This window comes from Ovis aries, chromosome 15 (genome assembly GCF_016772045.2).
Source record: "Ovis aries strain OAR_USU_Benz2616 breed Rambouillet chromosome 15, ARS-UI_Ramb_v3.0, whole genome shotgun sequence".
NCBI lineage: Eukaryota > Metazoa > Chordata > Mammalia > Artiodactyla > Bovidae > Ovis > Ovis aries.
This window is the reverse complement of record NC_056068.1, coordinates 15,621,258-15,641,212: the sequence shown is the minus strand read 5'-3', so window position 1 is coordinate 15,641,212 and position 19,955 is coordinate 15,621,258. Positions and strand designations below refer to the sequence as shown.

At 40.7% G+C, this 19,955-nt stretch overlaps 1 protein-coding gene and 1 long non-coding RNA gene across 2 annotated transcripts in view; one reads left to right on the top strand and one right to left on the bottom strand.

Moving 5' to 3' along the window:
• The window catches only part of C15H11orf97 (chromosome 15 C11orf97 homolog), a 25,008-nt gene extending 8,331 nt beyond the window's left edge, over positions 1-16,677 (top strand). The window contains exons 3-4 of the mRNA XM_004015990.6: positions 10,194-10,319; positions 16,001-16,677. Of these exons, the coding sequence (XP_004016039.2) occupies positions 10,194-10,319; positions 16,001-16,005 (131 nt within the window). The 3' untranslated portion in view covers positions 16,006-16,677. The remainder of the gene's footprint in view (positions 1-10,193; positions 10,320-16,000) is intronic.
• On the bottom strand, positions 12,583-19,955 carry LOC132657809 (uncharacterized). The gene is made up of 2 exons (XR_009596490.1): positions 18,297-19,955; positions 12,583-13,423 (listed from the first exon to the last, which is right to left on the bottom strand). It is a non-coding gene; the product is annotated as an uncharacterized LOC132657809 (long non-coding RNA).

The window sequence follows — 19,955 nt, the reverse complement described above, 5'->3', positions numbered from 1 at the left end:
CCTAGAAAAAAATCTTTCAAAGCTGAGACTTGCTTCTGTAGGTTAAATTTTAAAGGGCTCTAATGATGAAAAACTGAAGCCTACTAAATTTTTTCCTTTTCGTTTCTTCTCCTTTTCATGGCTGAAAGCCCCATGTGGACCAGAATAGGAAACTAGCACCTAGGGAGAGTTCCTCACTCTTCCAGCCTACCCCCAAGAGCTAAGGCTGGCAGCGTGCACCAGCTACTGTAAACTGGAAGGTTTACAGTGACAAACTCTGTTAAATATCAGAAGAAAGATATGGCCTCACTTGCTGGAGGACACACCTTGCCACACACCCAGAATTCTGCATAAAACTCTTAGGGACTTTTAGGGGCTTAAATGTAGTCTTCCCAGGTAGTGCAGTGAAGAATCTGCCTGTGAATGCAGGAGATGCAGGAGACAGGGGTCTGATCCCTGAGTTGAGAAGAACCCCTAGAGGAAGGCATGGCAACCCACTCCAGTGTTCTTGCCTGGGAAATCTCATGGAAAGAGGAGCCTGATGGGCTACAGTCCATGGGGCTGCGAGAGAGTCAGACACAACTGCAACTGAGCATGCACGCACATGACTTATAAACAGCCATCCCTAGATGTTAGAAGTAAGCACACTTGACCCATTATTTCTACTTCTTCACTTATTGGCTCTGTCACCCATCCCAACTAGGCCTTTGCTTCCACACATGCAAGGAAATTGTTCTTTTCCAGATTGCAAATGACCTTTGTTGTTAAGGTCAAAGGTAGTGATCTTCAAGGTCAAATCCAATCCACAAACTCAACTTCTCCACAGCATATGACATAACCATTTACTCCTTCCCCGGAAAACACTTTCTCAGCTCAGCCTCCAGGTCACCATGCTCCAGTCTCCTGGTTTCAGTTGTACCACCCTTTCTCAGAGTCCTTGCTGACTCTGCTTCTTCTATGCTCTAAAATGAGTAAAACTCAGTCATAGACCTTTTTCTGTATCCATACTCCCTCCCTGCAGATCACGCTTGGCCCTCTTGTGCTGACAACTCCAAAATTTATATCTCTGGCCTCTGATTTACAAATTCCCAGAAGCCTACTTGGCTTGGATATCTAAAGGCTTCTCAAACTTAGCGTGACCAGAACAGAACAGAATAAAAATCTTTAAAAATTTTTTACTATGGACCATTTTAAGTCTTTATTAAATCTTTTATAATATTGTTTTTGTTCTATGTTTTGGGTTTTTGGCCACAAGGCATGCAGGATCTTTGTTCCCTGGTGGTAGTGTTTTAGTAGCTAAGTTGTGTCTGACTTTTGCGACCCCGTGGACTATAGCCTGCCAGGCTCCTCTGTCCATGGGATTCTCCAGGCAAGAATACTGGAGTGGGTTGCCATTTCCTTCTCCAGGGGATCTTCCCAACCCAGGAATTGAACCTAGTCTCCTGTATTGCAGGCAGATTCTTTACCGATTTAGCTACAAGGGAAGCCCAAGTTCTCTGACCAAGGATCTAACTTGCACCCTCTGCATTGGAAGGTGAAATCTTAACTACTGGACCACCAGGGACGTCCCTAAATCCCAGTTTTTAAAATCCCACTCTTCAGTGGGTCTTCCCTATCTCAAGAAATGGTACCACCATTCACTCAGTTGATTAGGCCTAGAAGGCAAATCCTCTCTCCATGGTCAGTCCATCAGTGAATCCTGTGAAATCTGTATTTGAAAGATATTTGTAATCTCCCCACCTTGCCCAGCTTGCCCATGGAGAAGGCAATGGCACCCCACTCCAGTACTCTTGCCTGGAAAATCCCATGGAGGGGGATGCCTGGTAGGCTGCAGTCCATGGGGTCGCTAAGAGTCAGACACAACTGAGCGACTTCACTCTCACTCTTCACTTTCATGCACTGGAGAAGGAAATGGCAACCCACTCCAGTGTTCTTGCCTGGAAAATCCCAGGGACGGGGGAGCCTGGTGGGCTGCCGTCTATGGGGTTGCACGGAGTCGGACATGACTGAAGCAACTTAGCAGCAACAGCAGCACCTTGCCCAAAACATCTACTTCTGCCTCATTAACTATGCTAAAGCCTTTGACTGTGTGGATCACAACAAACTGTGGAAAATTCTTTAAGAGATGGGAATACCAGACCACCCTACCTGCCTCCTGAAAAACCTGTATGCCAGGCAAGAAACAACAGGTAGAATTGGACATGGAACAACGGACTGGTTCCAAATTGGGAAAGGAGTATACCAAGGCTGCATATTGTCACCTTGCTTATTTAACTCACATGCAGAGTACATCATGCAAAATGCTGGGCTGGATGAAGCACAAGCTGGAATCCAGACTGCCGGGAGAAACAGGGAGAAATATCAATAACCTCAGGTATGCAGATGACACCACCCTTATGGCAGAAAGTGAAGAGGAACTAAAGAGCCTCTTGATGAAAATAAGAGGAGAGTGAAAAAGTTGGCTTAAAACTCAACATTCAAAAAATGAAGATCATGGCATCTGGTCCCATCACTTCATGGCAAATAGATGGGGAAACAGTGAGAGACTTTATTTGGGGGGACTCCAAATCACTGCAGATGGTGACTGTACCCATGAAACTAAACGACACTTACTCCTTGGAAGAAAAGCTATGACCAAACTAGACAGCATATTGCCAACAAAGGTCAGTCTAGTCAAAGGTGTGGTTTTTCCAGTAGTCATGTATGGATGTGAGAGCTGGACCATAAAGAAGGCTGAGCACTGCAGAACTGATGCTTTTGAACTGTGGTACTGGAGAAGACTCTTGAGAGTCCCTTGGACTGCAAGGAAATCAAAGCAGTCAGTCCTAAAGGAAATCAGTCCTGCATATTCATTGGAAGGACCGATGCTGAAACTGAAGCTCCAATACTTTGGCCACCTGACAGGAAGGGCTGACTCATTAGAAAAGACCCTGATGCTGGGAAAGATTAAAGGCAGGAGGAGAAGGGGATGACAGAGGATGAGATGGTTGTATCACATCACTGACTCAATGGACATGAGTTTGAACAAGCTCCAGGAGATGGTGATGGACAGGGAAGCCTGGTGTGCTGCAGTCCATGGGGTCACAAAGAGCCAGACATGACTAAGCAACTGAACAACAGCAACCACTTTGCCCACAATCACGTTCCCCAAACCCCAGTCATATCTTGCAGGCTCAGCAATAGCCCCCAATGACAGTTTCTGCTCCTTCCCCCTGCAGTCTGTTCTCTTCTCAGAAACCAGAGGCATCTCTGACAAACATAAATCTTTGCCCATCACCACCATGCTTAAAGCTCTCCAATGCCTTCTTATTTTTCCTTAGGCTAAATTTCAACTTTGTCGTGTGGCCTGCTCACCTCTGTGAACTCCTCTCCCATACTTTCTGACTCCACTTTAGCCACACAGTTTTTCTTAAAATTCCCTTGAAAGTCTTCTCCAGCACCACAGTTCAAAAGCATCATTTCTTCAGCACTCAGCCTTATTTATGGTCCAACTCTCACATCTATACATGACTACTAGAAAAACTAAAGCTTTGACTATACAGACCTTTGTCAGCAAAGTGATGTCTCTGTTTTCTAATATGCTGTCTAGGTTTGTTGTAGCTTTTCTTCCATGGAGCAAGTGGTAGAGATAAGAAATAAAGTATTTCTATGGTATCCATGCCTCCAATAAATGTAGAGAAAGAAAAAACTGGGAGAGCCAATTATTTCTTACCTTTAGCCTCCTCTACTTACTTATATTATTTACCTGGCCCTTTCTCTCTCTTTTTTTTTTAATGTGCATATACACATATGCATATATATTTTTATTTGAATTTAAGCAATATATACTGTTCCTTATATCCCAAGCCTATCTAAATTCTGGGACTCGTTAACTTACTGACCTCACTGGGCCTCACTTCTAGCATTGTTTTATTGTTTGGAGGCATGTCTCTTGCTCTTGTTACATGTGGTTGTTGCTAAACAAGCCTACTTGGTTTTGTTGTTAAGCAAGTGTGCTCCCTTGAGTTATCACTAACTTACAGGAGTCTCCTATACCTTTTACTTTACGTATGGTCCCCCAGTGGGATTAGCTATTTAATCTCCTACTTTGTCCCTTTACTCTTTCCCTATCACTATTCTTTCCACTTTGTAGCTCTAGAAGCTGAGACTAGGGGGAAGTACAGTAACTGTTGTCACTCGGTGGGATAACTGATACATGAATGTAGACTCATCTGAAGCTGATATCTTTGCTCTTTGTCATTGGGTTATACTTTATAAGATTGTATTTTCTTAGAGGGGAAAAAAGATTTGAAACTGCATTGGTAGCAAATAGTATTCTTTTCAGTTAACACAATGTTGCCATGATCTTATCCAGGTTCAGGTTCAAACCTGAGATAGAACAGGTTTCAGAGGCTTTACACGTTCTGTCAGATAAGCCATTGGGGCTGGATCTACAGAATCTCATCATCCTGAAAAAAAGAAATGCAATTTTCTGATCAGCAGTGCAGGAGACCATCTGTAATACAGAAGTGTGTGTGTGCTCAGTGCTCAGTTGTGTCCGACTCTTTGTGACCCCATGGACTGTAGCCCACCAGGCCCCTCTGTCCATGCGATTCTCCAGGCAAGAATACCTTCTCCAAGGGATATTCCCAACCCAGGGGTCAAACTCAAATCTGTTACATCTCCTACACTGGCTGCTAAGTTAAGTCACTTCAGTCGTGTCCGACTCTGTGTGACCTCATAGATGGCAGCCCACCAGGCTCCCCCGTCCCTGGGATTCTCCAGGCAAGAGTACTGGAGTGGGTTGCCATTTCCTTCTCCAGTGCATGAAAGTGAAAGGTGAAAGGGAAGTCACTCGGTCGTGTCCGACTCTTGGCGACCCCATGGACTGCAGCTTACCAGGCTCCTCTGTCCATGGGATTTTCCAGGCAAGAGTGCTGGAGTGGGGTGCCATCACCTTCTCCGTCCTACTTTGGCAGGCAGATTCTTTAGCATTACCACCGCCTGGGAAGCCCTGTAATACAGGAGATGTGGGTCAATCCCTGGGTCAAGAAGATGCCCTGGAGAAGGAAATGGCAGCCTACTCCAGTGTTCTTGCCTGGGAAATCTAATAGCTAGGGGAACCTGGCAGGCTACAGTCCATGGGGGTCTCAGTATTTGGATGTGACTTAGCAACTAAACCGCTGACCACCACCACTTATCCCTTCTGGATAAGTAACAATTTAGCTAACATGATAATTCATGTATTTTTAGTGGTTCCCTGAAATTTTTCCCCTCCTTCCAATTTTTTTAAAAGAAAAGGTAGGTTTATGAGGTATGCATCATGGGACTGTTGCGTTCATTTTGCCATTTATTTTAAAACAATATCTACATTTCAAAAAATTCTGTAAGAGGACCACACAGAAGTAAATTAATGTACTAATTTAATGTTTTTAAATTGCTAGGATTTTTTGTATTTTTCTGGCTAAAACTAGCAGAGTTTATGGATAAGGTCGTGAAAAATTTGATGAATGACGTTTACAAGTTTTCTCTTACACAACATTCTATTTACTGATTAATTTTGGGAGTGTGCTACCAGACACATTCATTTGTGTCTATATGTGCCTGAATGCATGCAAACTTAGCTTTGAGTCTGGTTTATTATGTTTAGTATAAATTTAAGAAATGTAAAATATTACCCAGCAATTGTGAATATTTTTGCTATTCGTTAACACATTCAACAAAAATGTTTTTTTTACCTGCAATATACAAGGAACTTACTAGACACCAAAAGCATGTTAAAATAATTACCAAAAAAAAAAAAAAAAAGATAGTTACAGAGCTCAGAAGTCACCAAACATAAGTTTAAATGACTTGAAATTTTCTTCCTCTGACCATGTTTACACAAAACAAGCATAGACAATATGTTTCTAAGCTGTTTTTTCAAGGTCTAATGTTCATCATTCACAGTCTGGAGACAGCTGAAGGAAACAAAAATATTTTTAAAGGGCAGCTTTCTCTGTCGGACCAGGTCAGATCCCATCGGCCAAAATTTTCAGCATAAAGACTTTGTTCTGTAACTTTAAAATTCAGGGAAAAAACACACCTAAAAAGATTTCTGAGTAGAATAGGGTTGGAGGCAAGAAAAGAGGAGAAAGAAAAAAAAATCTCTATAATATTCCTACCTTCCAGAAAGGACTTAATTCTTTTCTCCTGGCTTCTCTCCGTGCCTGCTTCTCTTTTCAGGTTAAGCTGCTGGCATTGATGTCTCTCTGGCCAGCTCCACCCCTCCCCCTCCTTGTCTTCCTTTCTCCACCTGAAAAGCATTTGCCCAGAGCTGAGATGCTGAAGCTCCCCTTAAAGATGCTGCTGTTTCAAAGGGTATTCATACTTCTTGCTGGTCCTCTTTTCCTCCAGGAGAATGTATCACTTTCTGTAACATTTTCATCCAAAAATATCCTATCCGCTCAAAATCATGCTATTTATCCCAGCAGCCTCTGTCCCCAAGTACAATAAATGCTTATGCCTAACGATTCACGGGGTCGCAAAGAGTCACGACTGAGCGACTGAACTGAACTGAACTGAGCAGTATTTTGCTTTGAGAGTTTTCTTTTTTCCCCCAGGTGTTTCTGGGCATATGCATCTGTGCTTCAGGTACTTTCTCTGTTAGGGCTTTCCCGTTGGCTCAGCAGTAAAGCATCCTCCTGCCGATGCAGGAGATTCGGGTTTGATCCCTGGGTCGGGAATATCCCCTGGAGAAGAAAATGGCAACCCACGCCAGTATTCTTGCCTGGGAAATCCCAAGGACAGAGGACCCTGGTGGGCTACAGTCCACGGGGTCGCAAAAAGTCAGACGTGGCTTAGGGAGTAAATAACAACAGCAACAAATTTTTTTCTATCAGGCTGTGCTTGCATCTGAAATAGCAAATGAAATTAGATTGGTACAATCTTTCTATCTAATTTGAGATGGGTTTTCTACAGAGTTTTGCCCCCAGATCTTTTTATATATATTTATTTATTTATTTAGCTGTACTGAGCTGCATATGAGCTCTTAGTTGTGGCATGTGGGATCTAGTTCCCTGACCGGGGATAGAACTCAGCCAACTGCACTGGGAGCATGGAGTCTTAGCCACGGGACCACCAGGGAAGTCTCTGCCTCTGGATTTTTAACTGTTTTCTATTTACCAGACCTTCCCACAATATGGAATAAATCTAAACCTATTTCCCTGGTCTCACATAAGGTGTCACAGAGAGTATTGAATAAATGTTTGTGGACTCCTTCATCTGAGAGTGTATTACCCTTTTCTATGTCTAGACAGGGCAGAAGAGGAAACTGGCTTGATCAGTTAAGAGAAGATTTGGGTTAGATATTGGAAACAGCTTGAATTTTGTAAGGTCTTGGCAGAAGGAGGTTGTGGAGGCTTCCTTGAAGGTCTTTAGAAAGGGGGGGGGGGTACTAATCTTGACAGATAGCTTCAGCCACTCCATTAGGAGCAGAGAAGGAGTCAGTTCAGTGACTGTGCCTCTGGAAACAGTCTCAGTCCATGCTTGGACAGGAAAATCATTGTCTCTGTAAAAAAAAAAAAAAAAAGCTACTGTTTATTGGGTACAAAGCACTTATGTCTGTTTCACCCAAATGCAATAACTTCAAGGTATATATTACTGTCATCCCCATGAGACGACTGACACATACTGAGTTAAATGACTTGCCCAAAGTCATAAAACTGGTAGGTGGTAGAGAAGGGACTGAAACCAGATTGGCTAGGATCCCAAAAGCTGTGCCCCCAGTCGTTACATGCTATAGACTCCTTTCAGGAGGGGTCATGTCAGTGTGTTTGCCATGGGCAACCTTACATCTATGGAGAATATTGGATATTAACATTTGTAGCTTTAGAAATGGGAAAACCAACTTATGGCACTTATCTGAATTCACTTCTTTAACTTGGGTCACAGTTTTCTACACAGTAAATTCTCACTAAATACTTGTTAACTGACTCCCCAAACCAAAACATGTGATTTTAAGATACAGAGAAAAGCCCAGTGCAAATCATTACTAAGCCAACACTTACTGACAGTATCAGGATTTAGGACTATAATTTGCCTTGTGCAACAAGTAGACATTCAGTTCAGTTCAGTCCCTCAGTCATGTCCAACTCTTTGCGACCCCATGAACTGCAGCACGCCAGACCTCCCTGTCCATCACCAACTCCCGGAGTCCAATCAAACCCATGTCCATTGTGTCGGTGACGCCATCCAGCCATCTCATCCTCTGTCGTCCCCTTCTCCTGCCTTCAATCTTTCCCAGCATCATGCTCTTTTCAAATGAGTCAGCTCTTCACATCAGGTGGCCAAAGTATTGGAGTTTCAGCTTCAAAATCAGTCCTTCCAATGAACACCCAGGACTGAGCTCCTTTAGAATGGACTGGTTAGATCTCCTTGCAGTCCAAGGGACTCTCAAGAGTCTTCTCCAACACCACAGTTCAAAAGCATCAATTCTTCAGCACTCAGCTTTCTTCACAGTCCAACTCTCACATCCATACATGACCACTGGAAAAACCATAGCCTTGACTAGACAGACCTTTGTTGGCAAAGCAATGTCTCTGCTTTTCAATATGCTATCTAGATTGGTCATAACTTTCCTTCCAAGGAGCAAGTGTCTTTTAATTTCATGGCTGCAATCACCATCTGCAGTGATTTTGGAGCCTCCCAAAATAAAGTCTGACACTGTTTCCACTGTTTCCCCATCTATTTCCCATGAAGTGATGGGACCGGATGCCATGATCTTCGTTTTCTGAATGTTGAGCTTTAAGCCAACTTTTTCACTCTCCTCTTTCACTTTCATCAAGAAGCTCTTTAGTTCTTCACTTTCTGCCATAAGGGTGACGTCATCTGCATATCTGAGGTTATTGATATTTCTCCCAGCAATCTTGATTCCAGCTTGTGCTTCCTCCAGCCCAGCGTTTCTCAGGATGTACTCTGCATATAAGTTAAATAAGCTGGGTGACAATATACAGCCTTGATGGACTCCTTTTCCTATTTGGAACCAGTCTATTTTTCCATGTCCAGTTCTAACTGTTGATTCCTGACCTGCATACAGGTTTCTCAGGAGGCAGGTCAGGTGGTCTGGTATTCCCATCTCTTTCAGAATTTTCCACAGTTTATTGTGATCCACACAGTCAAAGGCTTTGGCATAGTCAATAAAGCAGAAATAGATGTTTTTCTGGAACTCTCTTGCTTTTTCGATAATCCAGTGGGTGTTGGCAATTTGATCTCTGGCTCCTCTGCCTTTTCTAAATCCAGCTTGAACATCTGGAAGTTCACAGTTCACATATTGCTGAAGCCTGGTTTGAAGAATTTTGAGGATTACTTTAGTAGCGTGTGAGATGAGTGCAACTGTGAGGTAGTTTGAGCCTTCTTTGGTATTACCTTTTTTGGGGATTGGAATGAAAACTGACCTTTTCCAGTCCTGTGGCCACTGCTAAGTACTCCAAATTTGCTGACATGTTGAATGCAGCACTTTCACAGCATCATCTATTAGGATTTGAAATAGCTCAGCTGGAATTCCATCACCTCCACTAGCTTTGCTCATAGTGATGCTTCCTAAGGCCCACCTGACTTCACATTCCAGGATGTCAGGCTCTAGGTGAGGGTGGGTGATCACACCTTGATGATTATCTGGGTCATGAAGATCTTTTTTGTACAGTTCTTCTGTGTATTTTTGCCACCTCCTCTTAGCAGACATTACATTACAAATATTTTGCAGTGATGTTTTCCAGTTAGTTTACTGTTTCTTTCAAGCGAAAGATTAACCAGCACCTAGTTTAGAAGATTGTAGGATCTATTGGAGGAGTTAATCTGGTAACTTTTGGTTATGTTATCTTTGGAAATATTTTGTGCTTCTAGAAGTTAAATCAGAATCAGATAAGACTGACTGATGAAGTCCACATATTACCTTTTATGTATTCCTAATTTCTCTGTGTTTTGCTGTTGGTTTCTTTTTTGACTTTTCATCTCTTTCTTTAGGGGAAGTTAAATTAGTAGCACTGTAGATGTTTAACTGCATAGGAAATAATTGAACAAATGAACTGGAATTACACATTAAACAAATGCTAAAGTCTTTGGGTAGTGTAATTAAGTCAAATAAGTCTCCACCCAAATCTGAGAAAAATAATTGCCAGGTAAATAGTTTAAAAACACTTTGTGCTAAAAACAGTAGAAACTAACAATCATTATCTTGCTTTTAAAAATATTGACAGTGGCCCTGGAAGGGATTTGGAGCATTAAAAGGAACCTCCCTGTGGGAGGCTTGAAGCCAGGACTGCCAAGCAGGAACAGCTTACTGCCACAAGCCAAGTACTATTCAAGGCATGGAGGCCTGAGAAGTAAGATCCTGATACCCTTGATATCCCCCTGCTCCCTGGTGGCTCAGACGGTAAAGAATCTGTCTGCAGTGAGGGAGATCTGGGTTCAATCCCAGGGTCAGAAAGATCCCCTGGAGAAGGGCATGGCAACCCACTCCAGTATTCTTGCCTGGAGAATCTCATGGACAGAGAAGCCTGCTGGGCTGCAGTCCATGGGATCACAAAGAGCTGAATACACTGAGCGACTAACACTTTCTTTCATACTTGATTTCCAAGCCCAGTGTGGAGGGTGCTATTGCTATGCTGTCCTAAGTCACTTCCGTTGTGTCCGACTGTTTGCAGCCCCATGGATTGTAGTCCACCCGGCTCCTCTATCCAAAGGGTTCTTTCTCCAGGCAAGAATACTGGAGTGGGTTATTATTACCTCCTCCAGGGGATCTTCCCAACCCAGGGATCAAACCTGCATCTTACGACTCCTGCATTGGGAGGCAGGTTCTTTACCACTAGTGCTGAGCAGTTTATAAACCAGTGATGTGATTTATGTATAGTTCTCAGTCAAAATCCAATCTTCTTTTGACTTGCTTCTCTCAGGTTACTTGTAGTTTAGCAGTTCAATTCATTGCCTTATTGTGGAACTTGAACAGTTAAGTTCAGGTAACCAATTTACCCCATGGATACAATAGAAGTTCACACTCCTGAGTTACACCCCTGACTCTCTATCCGTGGCACACTTTGCAGCCCACAAACTCAGTGGGTAGGAATCTTGCACTGTCTTCTTCTTGTAGATAGATGATCTGTGTTTACTAGTGGCAATGAGGAAAGAGAGATGAGGAAATTCGGGAAGAATAAGGTAACTGCTTTGCTTGGTTCCATGAGTTTTACCCTGTTTTAGGTAGGAAGCCAACAGGCTGGCCCCAGTACACTGTTCCTCACAGACAGTATGTTTGGGGAAAAAAGTATTGCTCATTCCTCACTCTCCTGCCAGCGTCTGCCAGCAATATTTGTGGCAGGATGTGGAGAAGGCAGGGATTCTCACATGGGGGTATAAGCAGTGTCCAGATAGTGGAGGGACATGCAGTCAGGTCCTGAAAACAGCTCTACGTTGAGAGGGAACCTTGGGCCGAGAAAGGAGAAGTGGGTAAGTGCCAAGCTTGGGTACTCTTTCCCTAAATGTGAGTCATACTGGCAAGTGCTATGGAGCGCTTTGTATTCTAGACCCTTTTTATGTAATTATCTATTTAATCTTCACAACAATCACATGAAGCAGGTACAGTTCTTTTCACAGATGAGGAAACTGAGGCCTAGGAAGCTTTAAATAATTTACCCAAGTTAGTCAGCTAGTGAGAAGAAATGACTAGACACCAGCAGCTCTGTGAGCCAGCAGTGCATAGGAGCTGGGCTGTCTGCTGAGCCTGGAGGCAGGTGAGGGCTCAGCCCAAGTGCCACAAAAGAAGGGGCTCCCAGGGAGGCAGCCTCTGGAATATGGATTCAGTAGGAGGAAAATACGGAGAAGCCACTGTTGCAACCCACTCCAGTACTCTTGCCTGGAAAATCCCATGGGCAGAGGGGCCTGGTAGGCTGCAGTCCACGGGGTCGCGAAGAGTCGGACGCGACTGAGCGACTTCCCTTTCACTTTTCACTTTCATGCATTGGAGAAGGAAATGGCAACCCACTCCAGTGTTCTTGCCTGGAGAATCCCAGGGACAGCGGAGCCTAGTGGGCTGCCATCTATGGGGTCGCACAGAGTCAAACACGACTGCAGTGACTTAGCAGCAGCAGCAGCAGGAAGAAAATACAGCCACTAAAGACTGACGCACAAGGTGAAAAGATAAACAAAAACTTGTTACCTAAGGGATTCACGTAGCAAAAAGGAACCAGTAATGGAGACCTGGGTTTACTAATAATAACATAGTCATAAACACCATTTACAGTGTGCCAGGGATGGCAGTGGGTGTTTTATAGTTATGTAATCTGCAGAGTCACACAAGATGAGGGTTTTAGTCTCCATATTCCAGGTGAGAAAATTGAGGCTTGGAGACTTTTTGCATTACCCAACTTCTTGTCTAGGGAGTAGTGAGGCCAGAACTATAAGCCCATGTCTGTCTAACTTCCAACACTATGCTTCAGCCTCTGTGAAACCACAGCAGAGAAATTCACACATCGGACAACAAGGGCTGAATAGTAGTGGTTAAACAGGCTCAAATGCCAGGGCCATAGGAATGCAGGGTTAGGAACCTGGGAGGCAATTGAATGCAAAATCCACAAAGATGTGAGTGTCCTAAAGTAATGGTTGTTCAACCCAAGTCTGGGACACTTGCCCAGTGGGGACTGTTTATTTCAACTTTCCACCCAGTTAGTCAGGTCCCAACTCTAGAGGGTAAATCCAACATTCCAATAAAACTCACAAAGCAATTTATTTTAAAGGTGATTTTCTAAGGTCATACTATAAGACTGGTTTGAAGAACAAGTTACCTTCAGCTTAAGACATAGAAGTGCAACAGATTCCCTGACTTATCAATTAAAGGCATATAATAAAAAACATATGTTTGATTTTGACTATAATTGCAATACTTTCACCCATACAGTTTAGGAGAAACTTGTTCACGGCTCCCACTCATTGATACTCATCCACATTACCTTCCTAGCAGCCCTCAGCCCTCTATCTCCAGCCCACCGTCAAGCTCTTACAGCTATCATGTTACAGTAGCTGTTATTGTTCAATGTTTTGGCTTCAACTCTGTAAGTTACCAGCTGCATTTTGCCATCTAAAATGCTTCTATCTGCTATACAAATCATAGCTGATGAACCCATAAGAATCAGTTGATAATTGATAGCTAAGAATCACGGTCTGCAGTGTAGTGATCCCTGGAGTTGTGACTCCTCCAACATTTAACACACGCTATTTAAAATTAGAATCCGTTTTAGTTCTAGAATCAACTGTAGTTCTAAATTCTAAAACACTTTGGTTAGACAAAAATACTCAACCCAGCAAGTTCAGATTTGATGGAGAAATCAAAAGCTTTCCAGACAAGCAAAAGTTAAGAGAATTCAGCACCACCAAACCAGCTTTACAACAAATGCTAAAGGAACTTCTCTAGGCAGCAAACACAAGAGAAGAAAAAGGCCTAAAAAAAAAAAAACCCAAAAGTAATTAATAGTAATAGGATCATACATATCAAAAATTACCTTAAACGTAAATGAATTAGATGCACCAACCAAAAGTCATAGACTGGCTGAGTGGATGAAAATGTGTGCCTGTATACACTTCCGCCTACGACATCAGTCTACTTAACTCCCCAAATTGTACATAGTTATGTTAAATTGTTAGGTTAATCATGTTTCTATTGTGCAATTGAAATTATCTTTTTTTTTTTTTGGTCTGGCTATTGATTGTGAAAACTGATAAACATCTTTTACTACTGTGATTATGTAACTTATTCATTTTAATACCATTGTATCATGATTGGTCAACAGAAAATAATAGAATTCTATATCACTAAAACTACCATTTAATTAAAAAAAAAACTGTAATCACTTTTTAAAATCCAAAAGCACATTAGAATTATCTTGGAATTTTTTGAAAAATACAAATGGAGGAGGTGAGCCCAGGGTCGTCCTACTCCACCAACTTGACCCGGAATTTGTGCAAGGCACTACCCTAAGCCCTTGGCCCAACCCGGCTCCGTTGCTAAGTGAGTAGTTCCCTGCCCCAGTGCTCAGTTTCTGTATCTCCAATTCCCAGATGTAGGGACATGCCCCTAAAAGATCTCAAGAGAGTAGCAGAAAGGAGTACCTTTACTCTGTCAGAAACTCTCTCAGATGCCAAACCCAGAAAAGCCAGTTCCAGAGTGATCCTGCTGCCCCTCACTGCCAGCCACCTTCAGATCTGACATAATATATATAGCTTAGGAAACTTATGAATTTTTGCTTAGCTAAAAAATTTTGACATTTTGGTTCCACTTCTTTGATTAAGTATGAATTGAATGCTAGATTTCTAATTTATGTTCACTCAAAACTTTGATATAGTTCCATTTATTCTGGCATCTAGTATTACTGAAAAAAGTCTAGACAGCTTATTATCTTAATAATGTTTTTTTTTAAAAAAAAACTTTGAAGCTTGAAACTTTTAATCCAATTCTGAGGATACAAAGAAATACTAAGCTGTAAAAATAAAAGAAAAACAGGAAATTAACATGTGATACAGTATTATTAACTAAAGTACAGCTTTGTTCAAATTTCACAAAATTTTATGTTAGTTTCCATTATTTGTTTTCATACCTATTCAAGATTCCACATTGTATTTAGTTGCATTGAGCAACTTCAGCTGCATACAACAAACTCTGGTCAATTATTTTCATTTTTATTCTCTTACAATTATTTTCTAATTTTTCTTGTTATGGCTTCTTCATACACCCATCATTTAAAAGTGGACATTTAATTTCCAAATATATGGGATTTAAAAAATATCTTTGATATCAATTTCTCATTTAAGTGTTTTCTTCTCTGCAATCTGTGTTTTTTCAGTCTTTTAACTTTACTGAGGCTTTCAACGACTAAGTCAAATGTCTCTCTTGGAAAATGTCACATTGCACTTGAAAATATGTGGGCTATTTTCAAATATCTTTTGATATTGATTTCTAACATAATGCCTCAGTGATAAGAGAACAGACTCTGTATGATTTCAATACCTTTAGACCATGAAATTTTTGCACCTTGTTTTATGTCCCTGGATATGTTCTAGTGTCTTATAGTTTATAGTCCATGGGAACTTGAATAGAATTTGTATCCTGCTGTTGTGTGAAAATTGTATAAATCTTAGTTATGTTGAATTGGTTCATAGTGCTTTTTGGGTTACTTTTCTGTCTATCCACTCTATTAATTTTTGAGAGCTTGATATTGAAACTCCAGCTAAAAATCTTTATTTTTTTAAGTTGAAGTTTTTGGTTGGAGTTTCAATATCAAACTCTCAAAAATTAATAGAATGAATAGACAGAAAAGTAGAAGGATATAGTAGACCTGAAAAGCACTGATACATACATGTTGATGTAGGCAGAAATCAACACAATATTGTAAAGCAATTATTCTCCAATAAAAAATAAAATAATAAAATAATTGTAATATATAGTGGGACTACATGTAACTTTGTTCTGTATTTTCCAAATCTCCTGTGAATGTGTTATCATACTTTTATAATTAAAAAAAATTTTAAAAACCACTTTAGTTAGAGACTGTGAAGTATCTCCTCTTTCATTATACTAATAAGATTGAGTTATTTACTTTTAACGTTTCCTTCATATTCTGTAGCATGTAACTGAACAACAAAACAATAATAAAAAAGCTATCTAGCCCAGCTCTTCTCAGGCTTTAATGTGCCTGTCAATCACATGGGTATGTTATTAAAAAGAAGTTTCTGATATAGTCAGTCTAGGGTAGGGTTTGAGATTTTGAGTTTCTAACCAGCACCCAGATGATGGTGCTGGTGCCAGTCCAGACAGTATGCTCTGAGTAAGGGGGATCTAGAAGACTGAGGTTTCTCCTGTTACTTGAAGCTCTTGGGTGATTTACATGCTTTTACATGCTGCTCTGCCCAGTGAAACACTGTTGAAAACATTAAATAAATTTTAGATTAAAATGGGGTTGGGACTAAACATTTCCCCCAAAAGATAAACTTGCTTATTTGTCCACTTATTTCTTTACTCTAGGATAAGACGAACAACTTTTCCCTTGAGAAGAAACTTCTTTCTCCTGATGTCTGAAAAACAGAAGAAACTGAAGCTTGTTTCACATTTTAGATGTGTACAAGAAGATTATATTAACCTGTAATTCCTATTATCGGTATTAGTTCCTATCTGTAAATTAGTCCAAAGCAATGAAAGATTATTGGTAAAGTTTGCTAAGCACCTGAAAACAATGAAGGTAAATATTATATTTATTTTTAGTTGTCACAGTTGGAATACATTGGATGTCTAATTCAGCTTATTTTATTAAACATGCCAAATATGATAAGAAACAAAGGCGTTTTATTGAGTCCTCAAGGCAAACATTATAAATGTTAACCTTTCACTGTCGTATAATTGTGGTCATCCATGAAAAAGAATATCCAGGTGTAGGGAAAAGTTAGTAAATGAATGGCAAAGATGAAAAGCCTCTGACTCAGAGACAACCATTTTAATGCTAGCCTCGGTAGAGCTCACCACTTCTCTAAAATTTGTCCACTAAAAAGTAAGGACATGGGAAATTTATGAAGTGATCTTGAAAACCGGAGTGGGGGTGAGAGGTTTTACAGATGCTCAATATAATACTACTGGGCTAAAAAAGAGGTTAAAAAGGAGAGAGAAAAAAAAAAACCTAACCTTCCTGTCCCCCACAATTGTCAAAAGTAATATATATACCATATAGGAAAAACTGGAAAATAAAAGAAAAAAACCCATCTGTATTTCATTTCTAGAAATAACCACTGATAACATGCTGATACAGTTTGATTCTTTTTTCCTATGCACGTTTTATTTCATATGTTTGAAATCAATTGTATGGTATATATGTTATCCCTTTTTAACATATCATTCCTATTCATTAAAATATAACTGAATAATTATATTAAAAATCTGTATATGTTTGGGGGGTTTTTTTGCATTTATTACTCTACTTTTTGGATATTTGGGTTTTTCAGAAAGCATCTCCTCCTGCATCTCCTGCATTGCAGGTGGGTTCTTTATTGCTGGGCCACCAGGGAAGCCCAATTTACTTACAGCCTTCCCCTCAAATTTAAAAAAGTTCTTTATCCTAGTCTTGTGATTACACCGCTTTCATTCACCTTCCTCTCTCAAGCTCATCTTAAAACTTTCTCCAGTTTATAGTTCTCAAGTTCATGTCTCAGATTTAATGAAATAAATCAACTCAGGTCAACAAAGATTTGTTGACTGGGTATGTCCTTCCCTACTTAAAAATATTTACCCTATGAAACAGTCAACAACCTCTTGAGTCAAAATCCAAACTTTTCCAGATTTAATATAAAAATTTCCACTTAGTCAATTAAGAGATTCTACATGTTAGCCAGTTCCAGCTGCCACCATGTTTATGGAACTCTCTCATCACTGGATACTTAATAAACAGTGTTGTGAGCCAGTAGCTAAAATTGGAGAGATTACATCTTCAAAGAAACATAGTACCAAAAGCTACCTGGAGTTGGGGTAAAGCATTTACTATTCTTACAAATCCACAATCTTAACCTTATCAAAATTCTTACCATCAACCTTTCTGCAACCTTTCAACATGTGTGTGTGTGTGTGTATATATATACTACTTTTACTAATGTGCTCCAAGGCATAAAACATAGATTGCTACGGTTAGTATTCAGAAAATGAATGATGGATGTGACTTTATTCCTCCTTATCATTACTGGCATCATTGCTTTGTCAGTTACCTTTTATTCATTATTTACTAAGCTCCAGGCATTGGGGCAGGTTTTATTTTCTTGAATAAAGGAAAGGAAAGTGAAGGTGCTCAGTCATGTCCACCTCTTTGCGACCCCATGGACTGTAGCCTACCAGGTTCTTCCGTCCATGGGATTTTCCAGGCAAGGGTACTGGAGTAGATTGCCATTTCCTTCTTTTCTTCAATAGCTAGATTTTATTTAACAATAAATACATTGCTAATCTCATGTTGCAAATCACATATACATATGACAAGACAGCCAAGACTGAGTATTTAAGTAATTTGCCCCAAATTCCAAAACTTGCCCTAATTCACAAGATGACATAAATGCCAGATGATTAGACTATCCTCTGTAAATATTGGCTGAATAGATTTGAATTTTCATGACAAAATAGGGAGCATCCTTTTATTTCTGATTAATAAACATGTTGTGTAAGGAAAGATTAGAAAAGAACTTTGAAAACTGTTTTCCTACTGTAATAGAAAAAATGGTTATTAGGTACTCAAGTACAGATACAACAGTACAGACAATAATACTCAGAGAAGATTTCTGGGCTCATATACCTTTCCACGTGGCCGCAGGCAAAAGGGACCTGGAATAACGTTGTCCCAAAGGGAGCTGGCTGGTAGTTCCATCTAGGCAGCAGCAGGGCTGCTCTTAATGCCAGAAGTCTGAATCTTGTTTCACTATAAGAATGATAGCTCGGTTTCTATTTGTGCTACCTGTAGAGCAGATACAAGCCTTGCTGTTAGCTCACAGACCCCGAGTGGGACTCTGTAGGTGACTGACTTCTATTTGCAAATGCTGCTCAGTCATGTCCAACTCTTTGGAATCCCATGGACTGTAGCCGGTCAGACTCCTCTGTCCATGGGATTCTGCAGGCAAGAATACTGGAGTGGGTTGCCATTTCCTCCTCCAGGGGATCTTCCCCACCCAGAGATCAAACCCGCGTTTCCTAAGTCCCCTGCATTGGCAGGCAGATTCTTTACCACTGAGCCACCTATTTTTAGAAATGATGTCCTCTTTGACTAGAAACGATGTCCTCTTTGCACTTGGGCTTTCAGGGTGACTTTAGAAATATCCTTCCCCATGTCTGCTCTACTCCTGCCCCCAAACAAGCTCCCCCCAGTTCATCCTCAGCTTTGTGGTCCAGACCGGGGGCTCCCCAGCAGCCTCTCCCTTTCGGACCAACCACTAGCACACACGGCAGCTTTCCCCCTCGGGACTGATGTCACAGCACTATTTCCTTGCTAGGACTCCTCTCTCTTTTCCACTTTGGGGCCTTGGTCATTTTGGGATCAAGTTCTGTTCTTCACTGCCCCACTGCACAAATCGGTTTCATGTACAGGGTTTTTCATGCCAGGATTATTTATAGTAACAAATAATGTAGATGATGATTGTTAAAATTACTATATAATAGGATGCCTCTCGTTATTTTTCTTTTTTAAATTTAAAAAGCACTTTTAAATGAAACCTCCTTGAAAGCCAGGGTTATAAGGACATTCTTTCAAATGATAAAAATCTATAGCAATCTTAAACCAATGGCTCTTTTTATTCTTGATGAAACACGACAGAAGCATTCTCTTTGAGGAGAGGACAAAAGAAAACTGCTTCTTTCCTAAAGATGCTTGGATCTTGCCCACTTTCCTCCTTCATTTTATCTGCTCCTAGGTCTGGAATTCCTGTGCTTCCTGGGTTCAAGCCAGGGACAGTTGCCATGGGGTGCTGGGTGACTTGAGTCATAGGGCTTCACCCCCCTTCCTAATTTGGCCAAAGAGTTTGTCTCTCTCTGTTTCTCTCATTTCTCCCCTGTTATACTCCCTCTCTTTTTCCTTTCTTCTTTCTCACCTTTCTTTCCTTTCTTTGTTTTTGTCTTTCTGACTAGTCTGCCTTCCTTTCTTCCTTTCCCATGTAGCCTTTATTTCTTTATGCTCTGGCCAATTTCAAAAAGAGATTTATCACTTCAGTTTCCTGTACAATGAGATTTTTAGTCTCCCTACTCTAGGCGTGCATGAATCATTAAAAGCTATGTCTTTTTTCTCCTGATCCTGATCTTTACTTCACTATATTCTTTCATTTAAATTCTAATTTAAAGTTTATCAAGTTTGATCCTGGTAGCCAATATTGAAAGGAAATCCTGGTAAGTAAAATAATATTGTTCATAACATTTTAAAAAACTCCCTGGTTTGAATATACGTTGGATTGTGTCTCCACAAAAATTT